The 24,347-nt window shown below is 36.7% G+C and overlaps 1 protein-coding gene across 2 annotated transcripts in view; it reads left to right on the top strand.

Annotated features, from left to right (window-relative positions):
* The window catches only part of PLCB1 (phospholipase C beta 1), a 757,711-nt gene that overhangs the window by 510,261 nt on the left and 223,103 nt on the right, over window positions 1-24,347 (top strand). For both annotated transcript variants that reach the window (XM_032295662.1, XM_032295663.1), the window contains exons 6-9: window positions 149-202; window positions 1,446-1,521; window positions 8,417-8,517; window positions 9,756-9,922. In XM_032295662.1, coding sequence (XP_032151553.1) covers window positions 149-202; window positions 1,446-1,521; window positions 8,417-8,517; window positions 9,756-9,922 — 398 coding nt within the window. The remainder of the gene's footprint in view (window positions 1-148; window positions 203-1,445; window positions 1,522-8,416; window positions 8,518-9,755; window positions 9,923-24,347) is intronic.

The raw sequence follows: 24,347 nt of genomic DNA, 5'->3' as shown, positions 1-24,347 counted from the left end.
TCTGGGTGCCAATCTGTGGAGACTTGGGCAATTTTAGGAAATTCAGCGAACTGTACAAAGGCATGGGTCTTTTTAAATGTATTTTATTCTTCAGGAAAAAAAGCTTTTTTTAAAAAATCAAACCATTGTTTTTCTGCTTCTCCAACAGCTATACTAAACTTAAGCTGCAAGTCACTCCAGAAGGGCGTATTCCTCTCAAAAAGTAAGCTTCCTGAGCGTTTCTCATTATTCATTTTATTTTCTTCAAAGATCTGAATTCGTGCCATGGCTCTGTTTTGTTTCTCCAGCAGCCTAAGTGGGAGTGTGGAAATGCGTGGTAGCCCCATCCTCCCTCATACATGTCTCGTGGCAGTGCAGCTGCTTTCCTCATAGACATCTCCCTGGGGCTTCCCTTTTCTCTGGCATCATTTTCAAGAATTACCAAAGCAGGAAGCGGGTGGAGGAAGTGGAGGGAACCTTGCTACTAAGCCCAAAAGGCCATCTGAGGTTCAGATCTATTCTAGGAGTAGAAATTGGCTGACCTCAGGCTTCTTTCTACCAACATGACTGTAGCCCTCAAGCGGGGATTGCAACCTCAGATGCTAAAACAGGTCAGGAGGAGGAAGAAAAAGCAAAGAGCAAACCTTGTCTAAAGGAGATTACTAACAAAAAAAGTCTACCTCTAGGTCATATTTGGCCAAAAGTCTTTAACTTTTGACAGACTGCTAGAAAGCTTCTGCAGATAAACAAATTAAACCAGGCACAGTGGCTCATGCAAGTAATCCCAGTGCTTTGGAAGGTCAAGACAGAAGGATTGCTTAAGGCCAGGATTCTGAGAGCAGCATAGGCAACATAGCGAAACTCTATCTTTGCAAAATTTTTAAAAATTAACCAGGTGTGATGGCACATGCCTGTAATTCTAGCTACTAGGGAGGCTGAGGCAGGAGGATCACTTGAGCATGGGAAGTGGAGACTGCAGTAAGCTGGGATCATGCCACTGCACTCCAGCCTGGGCAACACAGTGAAATCCTGTATCTAAAAAAAAAATAAACAAATAAAAATAAAAAAGGGAATTCATTTAAAAAAAATAAAAATTTAAGAATAAATTTATTAATAATGCAAGGTACACGTTGGGGCAATGGTTAGTAGTAGCAAGGGAACAAAATTAATATGGATGTTTATGTTAATGCTTAATATTAGAGATTATGTAATGTGATATTTTTAATTGGGTCAGCACCATAGCCCTAATATATTTACTTTATACTAGATACCTTAATTTTAAAAAGCACACAGGTTGCTCGTTCTGAAGACAGATGCAAATGCATGGAGGAATCGTTGTTTTTTAGTTCGTTAAATATAAATAATAAATACATTTGACCAAATGGAATATTTTGAGTTTGGAATTATCTATTAGTGTTGTAATTCATATGCCATTTAAACCTCTCTTCTTTGTTTTCACTTCACAGTATATATCGCTTGTTTTCAGCAGACCGGAAGCGAGTTGAAACTGCTTTAGAGGCTTGTAGTCTTCCATCTTCAAGGGTAAGCATGTAGTGTTACGCTATAGTTTGAATGTTCATCCCCTCCAAAACTCAGGTTGCAACTTAATCCCCAATGTGACAGTTTTGAGAGATAGGGCTTTTAAGAGGAAATTAAGAGCCTCCATGATTAATGGGTTAATAGATTAATGGATTATCATGGGAGGGGAACTGGTGGCTTTATAAAAAGAGGAAAACAGACCTGCGCTAGCATGCTCCGCCCCCTCACCGTTTGATTCCCTGTGCTACCTAGCAAGTGGAGAGTCCCCACTAGCAAGAAGTCTTTTCCCAGATGTGCCCTCTCAACAGTGGACTTCCCAGCCTTTGTAACTGTAGGAAATACGTTTTGATTCCTATATGTTACACAGTTTCAAATATTCTGTAATATGCATCAGAAAACAGACCAAAACTGAAAATTGGTACCAAAAGGTGGGATTTTTGCTGATAACAAATATCTGAAGATGTAGAAGCAGTTTTGGAACTGGGTAATAGATAGCTGCTGAAAAAAGTTTACAGAGCTGGCTGGAAACAGCCAAAATTCTGGTGAGGACTTTTTTCACTCTTATAACCCCAATGTTTAGTTTTATAATTTATAAGCTACATAAGCAATTAGTATGGTACTATGTGTTTATAAATCAATATACTTACATACTTTACAAAGCTGTGCTTAGAAAGTTTTTACTGAGAGGGATGTAGCATCAAAACAATTTGGGTAACACCTACTTTGCTCATACGGTGGTAAAGTTGGTCAGAGGACAGGCATGTAACACGCTTTTTGTTTTTATGCCTCACATATACAAGATACGTCATATACATTAACCACCTCAAATAAAATAATTTGCCTTCATTTTGATTAATGTCTACATCACTGTCTCTAAAATGATTTGTTACTATTGTTTCTGGAAGTTCATTGTATAAAACTTTTTCTTATGCAGAACTCTCTTTTCTATTGCAAATTATTTTTATCTTAGTATCTAAGCAACAAGGAAGCATTTACTTAAGGATAACACTGACTTTATAAAAAGAACCTTTGAGTCCTTCGAAATGTGCCAGCGATATTCAAGTTGCACTGAATTGGGTTGTAAGGCCATTCTTAAACTTATGATTGAATTATAAAAGTATTGAGTGCTATGATTGAATTTAGCAGCCAACTATTGTTGTGAAGACTTTTCAAAAAACAAAGTTCATTAACAACTTTGGTAGGTTCCAAGAAAAAAATAAGAGCACCTCTCCACTATCACCTTCCTTCTACAGGGGGAAAAAGCTAATGAGACTGCAAAAACTGAACAGAGTTGTGGAAAGACTCCCTCAAAACATTTTCACCTTCATTTTATAAAACAAAATAAAATGCTTCAAACTGCTTTTTTGTTAGATGCTTTGCATTAGGAAAAATATAACAATTACAGTACTGTCCCTGACTTCAACAAAGTATTTCTTGAGATTTTACTATGTGCCCATAGATATTGAGAATATGGTGGTGAACAAAATAAAACTCAAGGGTTCAAGGACCATACAGTCTTCTGGGGAAACTCAACAAATGCATTTGTAAACCAGGGGAAGTGCTATAAAAAGAAAGACTGGAGAACTACTATTGAAAAGAAGGGAAGCTCATTTCAGAAAATGAAAACAATGTATGCAAATCCCTGAGGCTGGAATTAATTTCCCTATTGGGTTTGAGTAACTGAGAGAAGACCACTGCATTCAAGCATAAAGAGAAAACATGAGAGATGGATTTACAAAGACATGCAAATAATTTTTTTTCCTATGCAATCACTTCTGATTTTATCTTTTCTGGATAAAGTGTGGTAAAATATAATGATCAAAATATTTAACTTATGAATCCAGCTAAGGGAAAGAAGGAATAGAAAATTAAATGCATCAACCAATTTCCCATAAATTGTAATTTTCTAAACAATTGGATTCTAGCCATTCAGTCGATAAATATAAATTCAGTAAGCTACTATGTTATATGTTCCAACTTTCAGACCAATGTCAACTGCAGACAAATTTAAAAGGAAAATGAGATTCAAATAACAAGAGTTATGTTTAAATTGGAAAAAGTTATCTTTAACAAATTAAATGTAATGACAATTACCTGAAGTTAAAGATACTTTAAAAACAATCTGTATCCTAAAACTTTGAAAGATTATTATTCAAAGTATAATTTACTTGAATGACTTGCAGAATTAGAATGTTTTTAGAATATCTGAAAACCAAAGACAGCTTCAGAACTAGGAAATAAATGTTTCCGTGAACTGACTATGATGAATCAAAACTCTGTTTAAAATCTCTGTGTAATTTCATTTCTACATAACAATGACTGTAGAAAATATCCACAAATTAGCAAAAAATTTTGGCCATATTGACAAGAAGTATTTTAAACAAGCCACAGAAGAAAAGGCTTATATAAATTGTAGATGGTTCTGCATAAATGGAAGCATATTTTGTAGCCAATAGACATTTCAACTAGATTGAATTGTGCTCTGTAAATAGATATATTCCCAGAAACACAGTGGATATCCTGTTGAGTTTTTTTAAAAACATGGTATTTGTACACACTGTTAGGGAAAATTACGGCACTTGAATTTGTATCCTGGCCAACATGATCCACTGGAATAACACATTTCTTTAGAAGGTGTTGCTCCTTTAGAGATTACAGTTGCTAGCCTGAAGTTACCCTAATTGTTCAAAAGTAATCCTGTATCCAAAAAAAGAAACAAAGCAATTTCTGTCCTTCTGTTAACCACCCAAACATATTTTCCATTGAGACCTTTGAAAACTGTTCCATATTCAAAAAAATTACCACTTTACCCACAAACTTTCTGAGAACTGAAAATAGTTTATTTGCACCAAATTCCCTTGATTTAAGGCTTATTAACTTGAAAAGAGCTCAGTGACATTTGGAATTGTATAGCAGTCGTACCATGGCACTGGCATATGGAGTTGCATTTTAACGAAGAAGACAAGGAATAAACCCATGTATTTGTTTCAAATAATAAAGTTTACTTTAGTTGATGGGCACACATGTAATACAAAGATTAATTATTTTAAATTTGAAGAATACTATAAATTTTACTAAAGAATACTATGAATAAAATGTATAAAATAACTTCTTGTGTAACTGTAGTATGTTGCCTTTCTTCTATGCCTTACATACTGAATATAAATCAGAAACAATCATTTTTGTCCTTGTGATTCTTCAAATCAGTAATATCAAAATTCTACTTTAAAACTACATTAAGTATTTAGTTTATTATGAGTCATTTACTTGTAGTTATTTCATGTATTCCATGGTTAATTCAACATTTTATTTAAAGTTTCAGAATGCAAATGTTGACAATATGTTGATTTTCTGAATTTACTGGGAAATTGTCCATCAGCTTGCTTCAGTGAATTAATATATTTTGAAATAATATTTTCTGAAATTTAAGTACCCTTCCTCATATAATTAGTTGCAAACCCCCATCTCAAAACTAATAGAATATTTAGTGTACTGGTTTTTAGCATAAGGTATAGAATTAAGCAACTCAGATTCAGAATATAGTCATTGTTACCCCATCACACCCATTTGCTCATCCAGGTCCTTAGAGAAGTTTTGTAACCTCCTAGGGCCTGAGTGTTCCTACCTATAAAAGTAGTACAGTAATAATGCCAACTGCATAGAGTTGAGGGGATTACATGAAAATATTCAAGTAAAGCTCATAGAGCTATATTTGATATACTCTAAGTGCTAATTTTTATTTTCATTTTGAATATTTTTCATATGTATATACTGGGGAGATCTTTTCTTTATTTGGCATTTGGATATGACATTACCGGGTCTATGGAATCTAGAAATCCAAATGCTACCAGTACTATCACCAAGATAGTTTTAAGAAAAAAATTCCCTTTTGAGAGTCCTTGTATATAAGCATGGTATTGAAACAATTCCATTTTTTCAAGTTTACCAATACTTTTCAGTTTCTGAAAAGTAATATAAATATAAATGGGCCTGGTTCAGATTACTAATTTAGATTATACTAGCCTTCTTAAGTCGCCCTTCAAAAAGGTCAAACAGCAAGTAACCACTGAGAGTGTGTTTTGTATTGGATGCCTGATGTGATGGACCAAGTCCTGGATTAAAAGGGAAGACCTAAGGTCTGGTATCATCTCCTGGGTTCATCCAGCAAACACCAATTAGGTATCTGTTATATGTCAGGCACCATGCTGAGAACACAAAGGAATTAAATAAGAGATTGTCTGGTCACTCAAAAGCTCATAGTTCAGTAGAAAATCAGAAATATAAAAATTTTTAAAAGCTGCGGAATGAATGCAATAACAAAGATATATAAAGGGAGACTGTGAACACAAAGAAAAACTAGTGTCATGTCTAGGTGACATGGTCAGGAAGGGTTCACAGAGGAATATTTGAATATTGGGCATGGTCTTTAGAGTATTAGACCTTGCATTTCCTACTAGACTAAAGGAAAAATGAATCTGTACCATTTACTTCACCAAGTTGTGAGATCGGGAAATGGAAAGTATGTGAATAAGGTTTGTGAATTTCAGTCTTGTTTAAAATGCAAGGAATTAAGAATTATCCATAGCTTTTACCTAAATATCTCCCCTATACCCTTTCATTTTTGTTTTCAATAATGCTTGCTTATGTTAACGCCTCTCTACCGAACACTTTTTCTCCTGTTTTCACCTACTAACCCCAAAGACTTTGGGGTATCCTCATCGGTTAAGTTGGGCAAGAGAAAAATAAGACAAAGAAAATCAGCTATATTGAAATTTTTTCATTTTTCAATATGCTAACATCCAACTGGCAATGAAAATAATGTTGTGTTTATTCAGATTATCTCATTAATTTGACCCTCCTAATTCACAGCTGGTACATAAACAATGGTAAGATTTTAGCAAAGTATATTGTTCTATCAAATTATGTGTCAGGACTCTTATGTAAATTATGTTAGTTAAACCTGATATTTCAAAGGAAATAACAGCACATGAGTGCTCGCTATCAATTTCTCCACAATTTTCAATAAATTATATTCATTAATTTAGTAAATATTTATTTGTACCTATTATATGTGGCACACTGGAAATAGAGCAGTTAACAGACAACACACATGTCCTAGCTTGTGTACATCTGCAGATTAGCAAAGAATAGAGAGAATTGTATAGCTGGGAGCACAATACATTGAGTGTTGAAAAGTGAGACATGCAAGGTGTGACATGTGCACAATTGGAAGACAAAACCCAGTTCAAAGCAGGCAAGGCTTTCCAGAGGAAAAAGGTTATAAACTAAGATGGGAAGGAAGAAAAAAAGAAATCAGTAAGTGAAGGATGACAATTATTGATATCCTTAGATCAAATCAATTTATGCGTATGTTGGGTGAGGTTGGTGGAGGGGGAAGTGAGGTGAACTCTATTTAGTAGGGAAAATAGGAAATCACGCATGGGGTTCATAAAATCCAGTAAAGCTGGAGGCACTTGAGTTGGCCAGCAGCGACACTGAGCATTTTCTTACTCAAGAAAGATTTTAAATATTTCTCTTCCCTCTGTCTCACAGACCGTGAGTAAAGTGGATACAGTCATTCTCATTTTTTGAAACTATGTACAGAGCTCTAGGTGTCCAAATCAGAGAGAGGGTGACACTGTAAAATGTGCACTCTCCAGCTAAAGAGATTTCTCTCTTTCTGTAAATCAAGTGGAATTTTGGAAAACTGCTTGCAGATTATACTTGTTCCCATTTTATGAATGGCAAAATACTAATAAAACAATTCACAAGAAGTCCCCACTGCTCTTAGATTTGACCACTTGTGCTTATTATTTCAAAGTTTGTGCCCAAGTATCCTAAGTTATAATGGTACAACACATTGTACCATTCATGTGTTGTTTATATAATAATTCATGTATTGTTTGGTTGTCAGAAAATTCTGTTTTGCAAAATAGATTTTTCTATCTCTATAAATGGATTTAATAAAGGAAATATTACTTCATTCATTCATTTCACAAATACGAATCTTCTGCTACCTGCCAAGTGGTGAGCTAAGTCCTCTTATTTGTCTAGAAGTGGTGAACAACTTCAGACAATAATTTTTAGACATTTGTATAACTGTACATTTCAAAACATATGAAAATGGTAAAAGGAAGGGTGTGTTCTTTTGTTTAAGGGCTTGAAAAATAAAAATAATCACATTAACACATACCTGAAATAGGAAGACTGTATGAAAAATGTCCTTCCTGTTAACAAAGTCTTGAATACATGCTTCCGGTTTCCATGGCAGCCCAACCAAACAGAAAAATAAGTCATAGAAGTGGCTTTTTATACCAATGACTTGCTTCCTAAACATTAGGATCGGGAGCAATCAGTGAAAAATAATGACGGGTGCTGTCCTACTTATGAAAACTGTTTTATAACTTATCAGATTATTTAAACCAGAGGGAAAATTGTCTGAAAAAAATGACACAAAATTAGAATTTATGTTTTTATTTTGACTATGTCTGTCTGTGTGGTCATTACTTTAAAAAAAAAAAAGGTTCAAGTAAAAAAAACTAAAAATAATTGTGCCAAACACATTATCTTTCCTAGGTCTAATTTACTTTAGGAAATGTGTGTAGGAAATTGTGTTAACATCCTTTTAGCAGGAGAAAACTCTTAAGCTTAAATAAAACTGAAAAAGCCCCAGAAAAAAAGGGTTTCAAACCCCAAAGCCAGTGTCCAAATGAATGCTATGGTTGACCACATAGATGTGTTCTGAATGTTTACCCTGACCTCCAAGAAGAAAAGAAAAAGAGAGGGAGACGGGGGAGAGAGGAAGAAAAAAAGGGAGGGAAGAGACAGAGAGAAAACAGGGAGGGAGGAAGCTGGGGAAAGAAAAAGACCATTTGCTGACTGTTGTTTTATTTCCTAGAATGATTCAATACCTCAAGAAGATTTCACTCCAGAAGTGTTCAGAGTTTTCCTGAACAACCTTTGCCCTCGACCTGAAATTGATAACATCTTTTCAGAATTGTAAGAGTACACATTTTCACTCACATCTTTTCAGCTTGCATTGATTCTCAGGTGGCTAGAACAGGACTTTGAGTGGTAATTGGAGATGGAAGAACATCATACACTATGTCTAAAAGCAATATTCCTGTGTGATATTTTTGATAGGATCTCACAATCTTTCCCCTGAGGAGCAACCACTGCTTTTAATGAGTAGAAGTTTGCCATGATATATTGCTGGTGGTAGTTGTTTTTGTATGCTCAGATAACTCTGTGTGGTTGAAAGATTATGGCTCGTACAGGAGGCATCTTGGCTTAGTGGAGATAGATTTATGTAGCAGGAAGAACTGTCTATTGGGAACCAGTTATTTTACCTCTCTGAGCCACATTAGTCACATTAGAAGTTTGGATTGCTAAGAATCCTCTCAGCTGAAGAATTATTTGCTTTTATGTTAGAAATTATAAACTTATATCAAGGCATTACTTTTTTTTGATAGACTGGAAGAAAAAGAAAGAAACCAAAGCACTAAGGCAAATATGGGGAAAGTAGCAGTTTACCTTTCTTGAAATACTGAAATCTACGTGACAGAAAATCCAAAATGTGGTAAACAAAATAAGGACTTCTTCATATGAAAGGCAAACAGTACTGCTGAAAATGACATTGCATGTTCTTGCTTTGTGCTGTTTATTGCCATCATACATTTATTGAGCATCTGCAACATTTGTACCATTGAACTTGTCTTTGGATAATCAATATGATTGAAATGGGAAGTTTGAACACGATGTTGAGGAGTTACAGTCTCTTGTTGAAGCCTGTGATTTTTTAAAAAATGCTCAAACAGGTTGTTTACTTTTTTTAAAGTGTTGATAATAAATACATCTTTAAATGATTAAATATATATGGAGTTGGATGATCAAACCAAAAATTTATTGTCATAATCAAAAGACAAGTGTTCAGTGTTGAGTGGTGCAATCTTATGCACATGATGCAGTGTTTTTCTACTGTGAGTTTTCTTACCTATTTGGTATTTTTCAAGAGCATTGGGTTTTAGTGGTAGCAATTGCACACAAGATATTCGTAGCCCATAGAAGTACAGAAATTATGGTGGAGCAGCACAGTGTTTTTAGGGCAAGACAGGAGTTTCAATATAGCATTTTCTTATCAAGTATAGCAGGATTTTATTTCCCTAGAGTTAAATGCAAATATATGAAGGAAACTTAGTTTAAAAAATTGTTATTTCTCGGTTTTTAATTGTTTTTAGTGGTGCCAAAAGCAAACCATACCTTACCGTTGATCAGATGATGGATTTTATCAACCTTAAGCAGCGAGATCCTCGGCTTAATGAAATACTTTATCCACCTCTAAAACAAGAGCAAGTCCAAGTATTGATTGAGAAGTATGAACCCAACAACAGCCTTGCCAAAAAAGGTCAGTACTTTCTCCCACACCAAAGGGAAGCTCTTGTTTCTGATTGCCTGTGGTCACACCCTGGGAGTTAGGGATACCAGGTGATTGTTAGGTTTGTTTCCTCTGTTTACAGAGGCATTCCTTTCTGTCTGAAATCACTTGGTGGTTTAGTGAAGTAAGTTTTTCTTTAAACTTTGGTGTGTGATTTTTTGTCATTGTTGTTATATGTATGTATGCATGTAAAATATTTTTAAAATGTCTAATCCTTTGTTTAGTTTCAAATTCACCCAGTGACTTAATGCATATTTCTCATACAGGAAATTCGTTATCTTTAGGTTACCCTTCTGGGCCTTTTTATACAAAATTCTGTGAAGTTGCCAACAGATTTTTCTAAAGCTCTAAAACCAAAGAGAATATTTAGTCAGTGAGACTCTTCTCTTTGTCCAGTATATACTATCTGATAAATTTTTCTACTTAGGGAAATAGTCTAAAATTTAGCTTTCTGTGTAGAAAAACTTATAGTCATAGATACAAAACAACCCAAAAACTGATATTCCAAGGGCAGCTCTAAGTTACCTGGAAGTTATTAAGAAATTTATATTTTTGATTCTGGGAAAATGAATTGACAAAATAAGATCGTGAAGATACGATTGATGCAAATTTTCAACTATATGTGGCAGCACTGTCCTGAACAAGATCTTCTACTGCGAAGATTAACTCTCATCTGGATTGAAATATCTTCACCAAGAAAATTAGTGTGTCATCACTAATGTTATTGCAAATTGCCTAGATATTCCATAGGGAGGAAAATAAAGTACATGTAATCAACTATTAAGAAGAAATCAATTATATGTTAATATGCAGGCAGTTTCTAAAGTAACAGAAATAACTCTAGCAAACTTATAGTCATAAATAAGAATGATTAGCATAAAAGTAAATTTTAACTCTTTTAACCCATTGTATTTAATCTGGAACTGGTCCTCTAAATGGAAAATGAAAGTACGAAATATTAATGGGCCAGGTGCTATGTCTCATGCCTGTAATTCCAACATTTTTGGAGGTGAGGCAGATGGATAACTTGAGGTCAAGAGTTCCAGGCCAGCCTGGCCAACATGGTGAAAACCTGTCTCTACTAAAAATGCAAAAATTAGTCCAGCATGATAGAGCACACCTGTAGTCCCAGCTACTCAAAAGACTGAGGCAGGAGAATTGCTTGAACCCAGGAGTCGGAGGTTGCAGCAAGCCGAGATTACACCACCGCACTCCAGCCTGGGCAACAGAGCAAGACTCTGTCTCAAAGAAAAAAAGAAGTATAAATGTAAAATCTATTAATTTTATTCTACATGCTACTTGTTGGGAATATTTAGATGCAATTTTTAAATTTTCATTTGTTTTCTTGGTGAAGCACTTTGCCTTTGTTGTGGTCACCATTCTTACTGTTGCTGTGAAGATGAGATTAGTTAAAGGAAACAACTAATCCAACAGCATGTCTTGGCATGGCCAGGTCTGCCCCTCCAATCTCACTTAAATAGGTTGCCCTTTTTTCCCCTAGTACACAGGAAGTTAGATTTCCTCTTACCATGAAGAAAGGAACATCTTCTTGGAGGTTTTTCCTGTGTAGCTTAGCAGTTCCCTTATAAAATCCAAACTTCTCCAAAAATAACTAACACATTGTTACAACAAATCCAACACTTCTAAAAACCAGTTAGTCCACGACACTAGGAAAACACAAAGCTTTTGTGAAACCAGTGAAGCACTCTAAAATGTAAGCTTTTTCCTTTTCTTCCTCCTTCATACCACACTGCTGATGGCCCAAGCTTCAGCTGGTATCTGATGTCTCCATACATCGTTCTCTGCTGACTTGGATGATGTAGCGGTCACAAAGAGAAAAAAACTGTGATAGGTTACTATAAAACGCTATAATCCTAGAAAAAAACATTTTGACTCCAATGGAAATTAAGATGACGTCTCCTAGCATTTGCAAAATTATTTCGTGCCATTTTATGAATTTCACAATAGAAAGAGGCATACAAAATATTTAAAAATTTAAATATTTTTAAAAGCAAGTTTATCTGTTTTTATACCTTAATATGCCATTGATCAAAAACCTCTGTATCAACCTTAATAGCAGTATAAAGAAGCAACATAGAATAATGGTTCCACTTTTGAGTTTCAAAGCTGAGATCCACTTCACTAGTCATATAGCCTTGGTACGTAATTTCTCTATGCCTTAATTACTTCATCTTCAAAATTAAAGACAGAAGAATTCTTGATTTTCTTATTGTAAATTTCAATTAAATAATACCTGCAAAGCAATTGCTAAGAAGAATCTGGGCCCGTGTAATGCGATGAAGAAACATTAATTCTTCTCAATGTTTGGAAGTGTAGTGTGTTGGTTTTCATTCCTCAGTGTCGTTGTCCATTTTGATCACATGATTTCTGGGCCCTAAACTTTCTTTTATTTCCCATAGCACCTAGAAGATGCACCTGCTTATGATGAAATCCTTAATGTAGACTTGTAGGTGTGATCTAATCAGTGACACGAAGCATTTGTGTCCCAACTTGTCACTTAAGAATGTTGCCTGGCGGTCTCTGTGCATAAAAATTTTCATTAATGCCATCTCTACCTAAAGCCTTATCTAGCACATGGGAAGGACATGGGCTTTGGAGTCCAACAGCTGGAATGTGCCTAAAGGGCCAGTCACCTGCTACCATATAGCATGCATCCTTAGTCACCCCAGGGGACTCCAGCACCAGTTCAGAAGTTCTGGCTGGCAGTATCTATAGCCCTTTCGTCTCCAGAATCCATATGAAAGAAATTCAGCTCTTGAGGAGTTAAAAGTCAAATTACAAAAACCTTAGTAGGGTCACTTCAGCTCTACAGCATGTACACAAAAAGGGACTCATGATAGCTGCCTTGTTCTAGGATAAAGTGAGATTGTGTCTGTTAATGTTTAGTTCAGCACACAATAGTCATTCAGTAAATAGCACAAATTGTTATTATCATTGTTTAAAGGTGGCCAAATAGTACTAGAGGAAACACACAGTCTCTAGTGTTCTAGTCTTACAAACTCAAACTTACAAGCCAGCCTACCTTAATTGATTCATAACTTCAGCATTCAACAAATCTTCAGTGAAAGGCAAGAATCTACAGACAGTAATGGACCCAGAGATAAACCCTATGCCCCTAGAGGTTTGCACACCTCTTCAAAGAATATATATATATATATATTCTAAATATCATTAATATCTAATTTCTCTAATTAATATAATATCTAAATATTACTTCTTGAAGTCCAATGTGCACCTGAATCACCTGAGCCCTTGTTAAAATGCAGATTTGAGATTCCGCATTTCTAACAAGTTACTGGTTGAGACAGAAGATGCTGAGCAAAGGCCCACACTAAGTAGCAAAGCTCTAAGAAGTACAGATAAAGTGCAGTAAGCGTGAAGATAAAGAGATTTCTTTCTGTCGGGGACAGTTCATGGAAGAGATAATATTTGGGCTGAATTGATTTTAACAGAGATGAGATAGAGACTTCAAAACTTTAAACTTTTAGTCAAGTAGTTATATTTGTATCAGTAAACACATAAGAAAATAAGTAGGGAAGTTTAATATTACATCATAATTTATTCTTCTGCTGTTTTCTTAACTGCGTGCAGATGTACCCAAGTGTTAACTAAATTGGTGTTGATCTCAGTGCTGATACAGAAATTCAGTCTTATTTACCTGAGAAAGGCACTTCCATATAGCCTATACTTGTTATACAATGCTAAGCCTAAGATACATACATAATATACATAATAGAATATAAATATATATAACATATATAATGAACATATAACATATACACATAGCATATAGTTGTGTGTGTGTACACACACATATTCTCTGATATCAAAAAACATGTCTTAAAGTAGGTGTTAAACAAATAAATAATAGAGAAACCTGACATATGCTGTTTAGCTTTTATGTGCATTTTATGTAATTTTCACATAAAAGATAGACTTAAAATTAAATGAAAATCTTTTTGTGTCACCAAAAGCCCAAATGCCAAAGCCGACCATAGTTTAGCTGACTAAAAGTGTGATATATGGAAATATGAAATGAAACTCCAGAAGAGACAATAGACTTTGATCCTTTGAGGATCTGCTGTAATTAGCATGTTGGCCACATTTCCATGCTGGAACTTCTGTTTTGGGAGATACGTATATTGGTTATAAATAATCAGAGGGTTTCTGTGCAGCCTAAGGCCAAATGGGTCATGTGTGTGGGTTCCGCAAAGAGAGAGTTTGCATGTTGTCACAGAGGATACTACTCTCCTTGGAGTTTGGTTTATTTTTACCATGTAAAAATCACACATTGAAAAATGCCATGACCCCCAGTCAGCAAGTTTCTTCCTTTCCATGTTGTTTGCACTGTATACTTAAATATTCTTGGCACAGGAATACACAATGACCCTTGCCTCTTCCAAACAAAATGTTCATGAATATCCTACTTTCAAGACCAGTGTCTCCAAAACAGAGTTATTTTTTCAATTACTTAAACTCTTCAGACAAAAGGCAGTGAATAAAATTAGCATGAAAAATAAAATAGCTCTATAGGTACCTTTGGTAACAGAATGCAGACCTCGACTGATTTATCTATAAACAAAGGCCATATTTCCATATATCACACTTTTAGGCAGCTAAACTATGGCCAGCTTTGGCATTTGGGCTTTTGGTGACACTAAAAGATTTTCATTTATTTACTTAAATAAACTGCCAAACCAAAAGAAAACAGTGATTTTTTTTACATGTTTTTATTCTGTGAAGAGCAGGTGTACATGAGTGTTTGTTAAATAATTGAATTAATGTAGCAGGTTATAATATCAGCAGATGTTTCAAACTACATTCCCTTTATCGTCAGTTCTTCCTCTTAAATTTTTGTAAGGTATACTATATAAAAGCTTCCCCACTTTGTTGTAATTAAATCATAAAAATGAAGCTATATAATTCCTTTTGGTGATCAATACTCACTGAGTTAATAGTTTAATAGTTGAAATGAGCTCAAAATTATAATGGCAAAGCAATTTGGTTTTAAGCAAAGCTGTAGAAGTTCAGGCATAGCAAGTGTTTTTCTCTTTTTGCTTTAAATAGACCTAAGCCAATAATGATTGTATCAATAGGAAAAAAAAAACCCTATTGCATTTTTGATATTGTTTTATTTGAAGTATTATACAATTGAACTATATTCTCTCATCTTCAACACCAAGAAACAAACCGAGAGTGATAGAAAGAGACTGGACTTGGGAAACTTGAAACCTGTAGTTTTAGGTGAGACTCCAGTTGAAAAATGGCATAAATGTAACTCAAACTAAAGCACAGAAAGAAATATACTTGTGCATATAGGCAAAAAGTCAAGATGTCAATGATTTCAGGCATGACTATATCCAGAACTCAAGTCATGTCATCAGTAATTGTCTTTATCTCTCTTCATTTTCTCATACTGGCTTTAGCTCTTGGGCAGATTTTCCTCAATGACAAGACAGCCACCAGCGGCTCCAAGCCTATAGCTTACCAGTTCTTGTATACAGAAATCCTTTTTACTCATGGTTCCAATGAAAGTCCCAGAATCCAGAGCATGGCTTCGGTCACTCAAGGCCACTTCTAAATTAGAATCACAGTGTCCTGAAGGATGCGCTAAAAATAAATGGACAGGCTTAAGTTACATGACTCTCCCTAGAGCCCATAAAGGGTCAACTACCTAAAGCACAAAACACGTGGACTGTCAGTTGGAGAGAGATGGTTCCCTAAAATTCAACCAGGACGTGCTTCCTAGAGGAAGGAAGACTGGTCACTGGGCAGATAAAAAGAGTAGATTACACTAAAACTGGGTCAGAAGTCAGTCATTCATTGTGACTCTATTTGACCTTACAAAGCCATCTAACTTCTTTGACAGCCCTGCTCCCCAGTTTTCTCAACTTTGAAATGATTTCTGGAGATAATTTCTGGAAGAATTAAATGAGATGCTTGTGGTAAGAAAGATACATATATTCATTGCTGCCCACTAAACCATTGTTTACCTGAACTAATGAAAAGTGATCATTGGCATTTACGCCAATTATTTCAAAACATTTATGAGTCTAGAAGTGAGACTCAGAGCCTTGGGCTGAGGCATTCCTGAACATTGCTGTTTCTCATGTAACAGGCTTATTTAATGTACTACAATTAAGGATAAGTATAATCATTTATTAATGAAACTTTTAAAAATATGGCATGGCATATCTGTGCACAGTGGTCCTTTCTGACTCAATCATTCTTTTCTATATCTTTTTATTAAAGTGGAATAATAGTCATAAGTGTAGGGATGTACACTTGACTCTTACTGTTTACTTCATTATCACTTCAATTTCCTAGTAGATTTTTTGAATCAGATCTTTCAGCACCATTTCTCTTTACTAGGTAGAAGTTATAAAACTAATGATGTGATGATTATAATCTCTATTGTACAACTTTGCCAGATCAAACATGCCTAAATTAAAGAGAAAGGCTGGCAGAGTGTCATGATGAAGCCAGTAAACCTCAGGCAAGACACTTTATTTGTGTGTGCTTCAGGTTCTTCATCTGTAAAATGGGATGAGACCAACAATGTAGCAGACACCTGTGCTATTCCCATGTCCCTTAGCACTCATGGTTCCAACCCAGCCACCTACATGGTTAGCAACTCTCCAGGGCCTTCTCTCAGTCCATCCACAGCCAGGCTACAATTCCCAGGGATTTCATGCCTCAGAGCAGTTGAAGAATAAATACCTCATCTTTATTGCCCTTTAGGTTGCAAAGTTCTGATGTGTATTCTCTGCTTTCTCCCAGAGTTCCTTGGTGAGACTGAACCGTAATCGCCCAGAGCTATAACCTGCTTGATAACCTTCTCTTTATTAGCTGCCTTTCTTTCTTGTCTCCCTTCTCTTCTTTACTGTTGTTTCCTAGGGTCAACTCCCAAAAAAACTACTTGCACTCAAATCCTTGATTCAGACCCTGTTTTTGGAAGAACCCAAACTAAGACAAGAACTTTTCTATAAATGCCCTTAAGAGAATCAAAAGTGAATGGGTAAGGTTAGAGTTGCTGAGCATTGTGGGAGAGAAAAGTGGAAAGAGGCTGTGTCTCATCATTCCTGCCAACCTGTCATGTTATTGTCTTCATTGTTTCCAATCATGAAGCCCTGGCCAGTAGACTCAAATCACAGATTTCTTTTCTACAAAGGACTTAGCCATTTAGCCCAACTGTCAGGTTATTAGAAAAGGCAGTTTGCAGAAATGGCAATGTTGGGACCAAGACCCTATTTTTTTTTTGTCCCATTGCAGAATTCTTCCCACTACTCCAGACATCCACATGGGCACTCCAGCAGGACTTACTTAGAAAAAAAGATGCAACACAGACCATTTAGAAGTTAGTGATTGATCTCTATATCAGTGGTTTCTAACCTAGTCCTAGACATACAACCCTTTGTTTCTTCTAACAACGTCTCATGAGAAAGGCTAATACAGAGGGAAAACCTTCAAAGGTGCTGTTTTGGTGGAATAAAGGGGAGCCTGGAATACAAGTGATGGTGGCTGTTGCCCTACCACTCTTTCCCCTTCTAACTCACCTCATTCTCTGCAGGGACATCTGCCTAAACCCCAGGATATTCAGTATGCTCAGCTTAAAAACCACTCCTCTGAAGGAAATATTGACTAGCTTAAAGATCTGCTTCATAATTAAGGTGTCATCCATTTAAGTCATTTTATGTAGATTACCTACGTAGTAGTTGAGGAAGAAGAACCAAAGTGAATCAATGAAGTCAACACAAATTAGACAGATTTTTTTCCCAAAAGACAAAAACAGAGGAAAACTATATGACATAGCCAATGTTTTTCATGTCTTAATTAAGTTACTACACTGAAAAAGCTGCTGAAAAGCTACTGTAGGATTTTATTGATTGAGATCTCATTTAAATTCCATCTATTGACTTTCCAGTCTCTGTGGAAGGTTACAGAAAAATAGCGTTGTTGTCCCCAAGTGCATTCCAAGTTCTTCTTAACTCCATGTTTGGTATGTTCATAGACTTCTCTGAAATATTTCAGATTGGCTAAGAATGAAAAAAAAAATTGTTTTCAAGACAGTCATTATAGATCTATTGTTCATTGGTTGACTTGGCAACTCCCTTTGCTTTCCTTTCCCTTACTATGTTTCCTTTTTTCCCAGGAGGCAGAGCCTCGGCCTGAGGAAAGGCAAAGGCCTGGCCCAGGAATCCGGTTTCTTTTTTCTTTTCTTTCAGTGACCTCAATGTCTGCTCAGTCCCACAGCTCTGGCCAGAAAGTCACAGCCCTGTCCACTCACAGCTGAAATGTTCTTTGTTCAGAAAATAACCAGACAGGAAAAATATAAATAGTAAAAGGCAAAGTCAAATTGCCAGTCCATGGGATCGAGAATTGAGCTTGGTAGCCACATTGACCCCATAGTCTGCTAAGTTTTGTTAAAACCTCTTTCCTTCATCACACCTTCCAGAGGTGCCTTGCCATTTCATGTGGGAGCTATTGGGACAAAGCAGAGAATGGCTTCTTTCTCTCCCTCTAGATGTGACCTCCCAGCAGAACACAGCATTAACAGTTGTTGGCTAGTACACCTTTCCCCTTGTCAGCAGGGGATAGGAGCATGTTGGGGGGACTCTGGCTCAGTCAAAATAGCCTGGCAGGTTTTAGCATGTTGGGAGGCAGAGAGGTCACAGAGCCACAGGCATTTGGCTCCTAATATCTGCATTATCCAGTGTCTTGTCAATAGTTGATGTGATACAACAGATACGTTGGAGGGAAACAGGTGGGATGCAGAAAAAAAACAAACCACAAGGAAACCAGATTAAGTAAGGTATGGACCTTCTACCCTAACCCTTAATAGAAAAGCTGAAAAATGTACCGTAGCAGGGAATACTGCTAGGAAGCAGAAAATGACCAAGGATTTCACTAATCTCTTATGGTATTAGCATGGAGGGTCTGTCTTAACTCTGAATCACTGCAGTCGCTAGGATACCAGCTGTGACAGCAAGGATTATCTCCAGGCTAGGGATAGCGTTATTTTAACAGGATAGTTAATCGAGAATGATGGACAGAATCAAACTTCTTACCTAAGCACTCTACCTTACATGTAGAAAATGAGCCCCAAAAATGCTTCTGAACAGTGTGGCTGTATGTCTTTGTTGGGGGTTTTCCCAGAGGCCAACTCCGAAAGAAGATTCAAGTGCATAGAATTTGAAAGAAGTACTAGTAGGGCAGTATGAAGTGTGAATGAGGTAGAGAAAGCAGCTTACAAAACTTCTGTGTCAAGGCGATCATTCCCAACCACAGCCCTTCTTGGAGGATGCTCTTAGAAAGTGTTAATTCTTAGGCCCTTCCAGCCTGCACCACATTAAGCCAGCCATCAGGCAAAGATGCAGATAGAAGTGCAGCCCAGCTGTATCTCCTGGAGCACCAATACAGACTGCTATGATATTATTACCAGGAAAACAATATTCATGGTACTATAAAAAGGATATTCCCACTTCATTCTGCAGCTATAACAAGAATCTCCAGCGTGTCAAAAAAAGAGATCCTTCAAAGCACCTGATGCTTATTGAACTCGTTTCTTTATTCTAGCATATACCTAATGAAGTTGTGCGGACACTCAAATCTAACAATCGTGTATTACCCATCTAACTTATGAACTACTAGAAAGGGGAACAAAATCAGGATAAAGTATTTGCTCTCAAGTAGCCTATAATTACAAGGAGAAAATTCCAATATTACAAACAATTATAAAACAAGATGTAATGTGATTTACTTCCATTTATTCATCTAGCAAATATCCACTCATTTATGAATGAACTTCCATTCATTCATCTAGCAAATGCCTATTGAACAACTATGTGCTAGGAAAACTAGGAGGAAATGGGTTAAGTTTTGTTTATTACATTATGGGGAGTTTCCAGAATTGCTCCAAGCTCTTTACCTGCAAATTTTCTTGTACAAAACCTCAGACAAGTCTTCAAGTCCATATTTTTATTCCCATTTTACAATGAGGAAACTGAGTCTTTGGATGGTCCAGTAATTTGACTTGTTATACTGTTTGAGAAAGAGTTATTGTGAGGTAAGTCTAAAAATGTAGCATTTGTGACCTGAATGGAAGCATTCATGCTATTCTTGACTTATTCATTGGTTTATATACTCAACAAACAGTTTTTCAAGTCTTGCTACTGTGTTAGCCCTTGAGTTAGACAATGAAAAGGCACTATTCTTCACCTCTTGGGTCTCTCAGTGTAGTCCAAGCTCCTCTGTAGTCGGTACAGTGGAGAAGGATGTGCTGAAGGCTTCCAAAGAGAAAACTGACATTCCATGCTGTGCTTTATGCTGCGGAACAGAGGGCCAAATGAGAGACAAGTGGCATTTAGGGCACTAAAAGATAACTTGTTCTAACTAGCTCATCAGAAAGCATTAATGAAAACAATATTCTGGGCCTGCCTTTATGCTAGGCTATGGAAGAGATATAAACAAAGTGAAGGCCATGGTCTTTGCTCTTAGAAAGCCAACGTCCAATTCGACCAAGGAACATGACATTCTGGTGAAGGAGCTAGAAAATTTTTCCTCCTTTGCATTATGGTCAGGAACCACTGTGGAGGGTCTCCTCCCATAAAGCACTGTTGATGGTGTACTCATAAAAGGCAATGGAATTGGTTTCCTACCCTCTGAGAACCTCTAACTCTAAACAATAAATCAGTACTCTACAAATCCATGCTCCAAACACAGCTCAAAAACTGCATTTAAGAGAGAAAGATTCTAATCTGGATTCTGTTCTTATCTTTCTATGTCATTTTAAAGACACTATTTAATCTCTCTTGGGACAAGTTTGCTTATCTGTCATATTAAATAATAGAACTGCTTTCCACCTACCAAATAGAATGATGAGGAGTAAACAAACTCACAGATGTGAGAATATTTTTAAAAAGGGAAAGTGCTAAATCAAATCAAGACGTTTTGTTAAGAATTTTCACACACAACCACATCAAATAGTACAACTTAATAAAGGGGAAACTGCAGGGACACAGAAAGCTGTGATCACTGCCTGAAGAGCTAATCTGCAGGAGCTTTTGAGAGGAGCACATGGCCATTTAGGGGCCATTATCACACCATATCTTGGAGCTGTATTTGCACATAGTTATGGTAATAGCACAGTTTTTGCAATCAAGATGGAATAAGAATATATGACACTTTTCAACTTAAGATAAAATAATAACACACAAAAACAGGCATAGAACATACTCCAGATATAGGAAAAAAATGGTAAAATAATTAAAGAGGCCAGCAAAGTTCATATAATGTGTAAAAGCACAGTTAGTTGGCCTGTGTGATAGGAAAGTTTGTGCCCAGGCAAAGATAATTGAGAAGGGGACATTTAGATTATTTCTTGAAATAGGCAAATAGACTTTGGTAAGCCATGGGATATTAATGCCATCTGCACTTACTTTCTCTGAGCTGATCTAGCAGAATTCGCAAGGGCCACAGCACCAGGAAAAAAATGTGAGCGGAGAAATTGCTCTTCAGCGCTATGCTTAAAAGTGATTTAAGGAGGTGCTAAACCACTGGGCTGGTAGTGTTCCAGTATGCTCTGATATTATTGCATTAAAAGTGAAGATTGAGCAATGATGAATGGATTCTCAACCACCTAATCCCAGTGACGTCCAAACATCTGAGTGCCAGATCCTGCCTAATTGGCATTTGGCACTGTAGAAGGAGGCTGGTGTCCATGCAAGCTGGCAGACACATTGTCCAGTTTGCCCATCTTGACTGTGATGATTCTACGTGGATTTATGGGCCATCTGTCTTCCAAGGCAAAATGTGTAGATTTCTTTGTGCTGCAGAGCTTTGAAAATGTTATTTGCATGTGTTTGGCTGTTTTTATTTTTTAAAGCTAACCTGCATATTTTTTGCAAAGCCCACAAAACAATGTCACTTCTTATATTTAGCATTTCTCTTGTCCTCATGCTGGCATGACAAGTTTTCTATTGTATTTCATTTTTCTTCCTAAAAATCAGACTCATGAGTTTAAGGATAAAAATGCTAGAGGATGCCTTTAAATTACTTGCAGAGATTAGAATGTAAATTAATTCTGAAAAAGAATTTGGACCTTGATAGACAAATTCAAATCAAAGAGCTAATCCTCACACCTCTAAATCAAAGAGCTAATCCTCACACCTCTGCCAAATGGGTCATTTGTCCGCTGGAGCTCAGCTTCTTTACACAGAAAGATTACAGTAACACATTTTAGAGAGATAAGTAAATCATAGGAAAACTCTCCCTTGGTCACATTTAGGATTATTTTTAGGACCAATGCAGAGTGCCCAGAATGAAGCCAACTGCCATGAAGGCAGGACACCTTTCCTCCCCATCATCCATGCCCCCCATCCAGGCCAGTGTTAGGAAAGTTATGTGTAAGCACTGTCAACCACACCCACCACTATCTGTCTTTCCTTTGGCCAGGCATGGTATCCAGATCCATTTCACACTAAATAACCCTGGGCCCTCAGACAAGTTGTTAACATCTCTAAGCCTCCGTTTACTCAACTGAAAATGGGAATTTAAAAGTACGTCTCTCATAGGATTTATATGCCTCTATCCCTGGCATGTGGTCAATGCTCAGTAATAATAGTTTCCATTGTTATGATAGTTATCGTTACTTACCTTCTTCTAACACTAGACGATGTGTGATGTCTTCTATAGCAAGCAGCATAGCATCATGGTTAATGGCATGAAATACAAAGCCTGACTGCCTGGGCTCAAATCTCAACTTATTCACTTACGAGTTGTAACCTTGAGCAACCTTGGGCAAGCTACTTGAGCAACCTTATCTTTGCTTGGTCAAAAACCTTGAGCAAGCCACTTGCCTCAGGTTTCCCATCTATAAAATAGTCATAAAAGTACCCACTTACAGAGTTACTGTGAGGACGAAATGAGTTAATTCTTGCATATAGCAAGTAGCATATCATAAAAGTGTTGAACAATATACTGGAAATGTTTTAAATCATGAAACTCTTCTAAGGCTCTTCCTTTGCACATTTCTGTCATTTTTAAAAAAGTATTGCATGGGTAAACGTGGCCTGCCACATTTTCTTTCTTTGATTGTTTTTCCTTTAGCACTTTGCTGCTGCTGCCTTACATCTGCCTCTAGAACTAGCTCAGAAGCAGTTCCATGCTGGTTCTTTGGTACCATCATGGGGACATTTCCTAGCTAACCATCCAGATATGTATACTGAGCAGGGAAGAGCCTCAGTGGGGGTCCTTCTAGGTACCTTAGCAATGTGCCATGAGTTGTATTTAGGGATTAGTTTTTGACTATGCCTTATGTACTTTTCTGTTCCCCTGGGTCATGGAGCTTATACAAAGTGTAATGAGAGAATAAGATGCTGAGGACTTGCTACTGCACTCAGAAATTTCAGTTAAATGAGGAGCATCAACTTGTGTGACCTGACCTTATTTAAAATTACATTCGTCCGGGCACAGCGGCTCATATCTGTAATCCCAGCACTTTGGGAGGCCATGGCAGGCAGATCACTTGAGGTCAGGAGCTCAAGATCAGCCTGGCCAACATGGTGAAACCCTGTCCCTACTAAAAATACAAAAATTAGCCAAGCATGATGGTGTGCACCTGTAATCCCAGCTATTCAGGAGGCTGAGGCAGGAGAATCACTTGAACCTGGGAGGCAGAGGTGACAGAGTCAGACTCCGCCTCATAAATAAATAAAGTCGCATTTATGAACTTATTTGTGGAAAGTGAGAGCCTATTAAATTATTTTAGGTACTTTACTTGTGAATCTAATAGGGAATTCTACCAGGGATGATTAAAGGAAGCTAAGGAGAGAGGGCATTGATGGAGCAGGTGGCTTGCAATGTGCAGTGTCATGAAGTACAGCCAACTCAGCTGTCACTTAAGGATTGATTTCCCCTATTCTGAATTATTCTAGTCTCTTTTTCTGGTCTATTTTGTGGTCGAGCATTTAATGTTCTCTGGTTAGCACGTCTGCCAAGGGCTAGGCAGAGGTACGGAGTAAGGATAAACCTTTCAATCTTTCTAAGACTTGGTTAGGACTCAGCCCCCCAAATCCTCCCTGTCTTTCTTCAGCATATTTGTTGGCCTTCAGGGTACCATTAGTCAATGCCAGCGAGGCCTCTTGGTTCTGGTCTGTGAGCTGTTCACTGCATTTCTTTGATGTTTTCTTCTCAGTCCTTCCTTTGCAGTGTCATTTACTACTGAATTCAGAATTGCCATTTTACTTGCCTATAATACAATGTCATTTGAGATATCTGGTTGCCAAGATGAAGCACAAAACCACTCACAACATAAATTAATACATAAATGTTAATATCTTGGCACCAAATAATCATTTTTTCAATTATTATTTAT

Source organism: Sapajus apella, unplaced genomic scaffold, assembly GCF_009761245.1.
Source record: "Sapajus apella isolate SASKATOON/1434 unplaced genomic scaffold, GSC_monkey_1.0 scaffold33, whole genome shotgun sequence".
NCBI classification, from domain to species: domain Eukaryota; kingdom Metazoa; phylum Chordata; class Mammalia; order Primates; family Cebidae; genus Sapajus; species Sapajus apella.
Note: the sequence above shows the minus strand (reverse complement) of the source record. Positions and strands in the feature narration are given on the sequence as shown.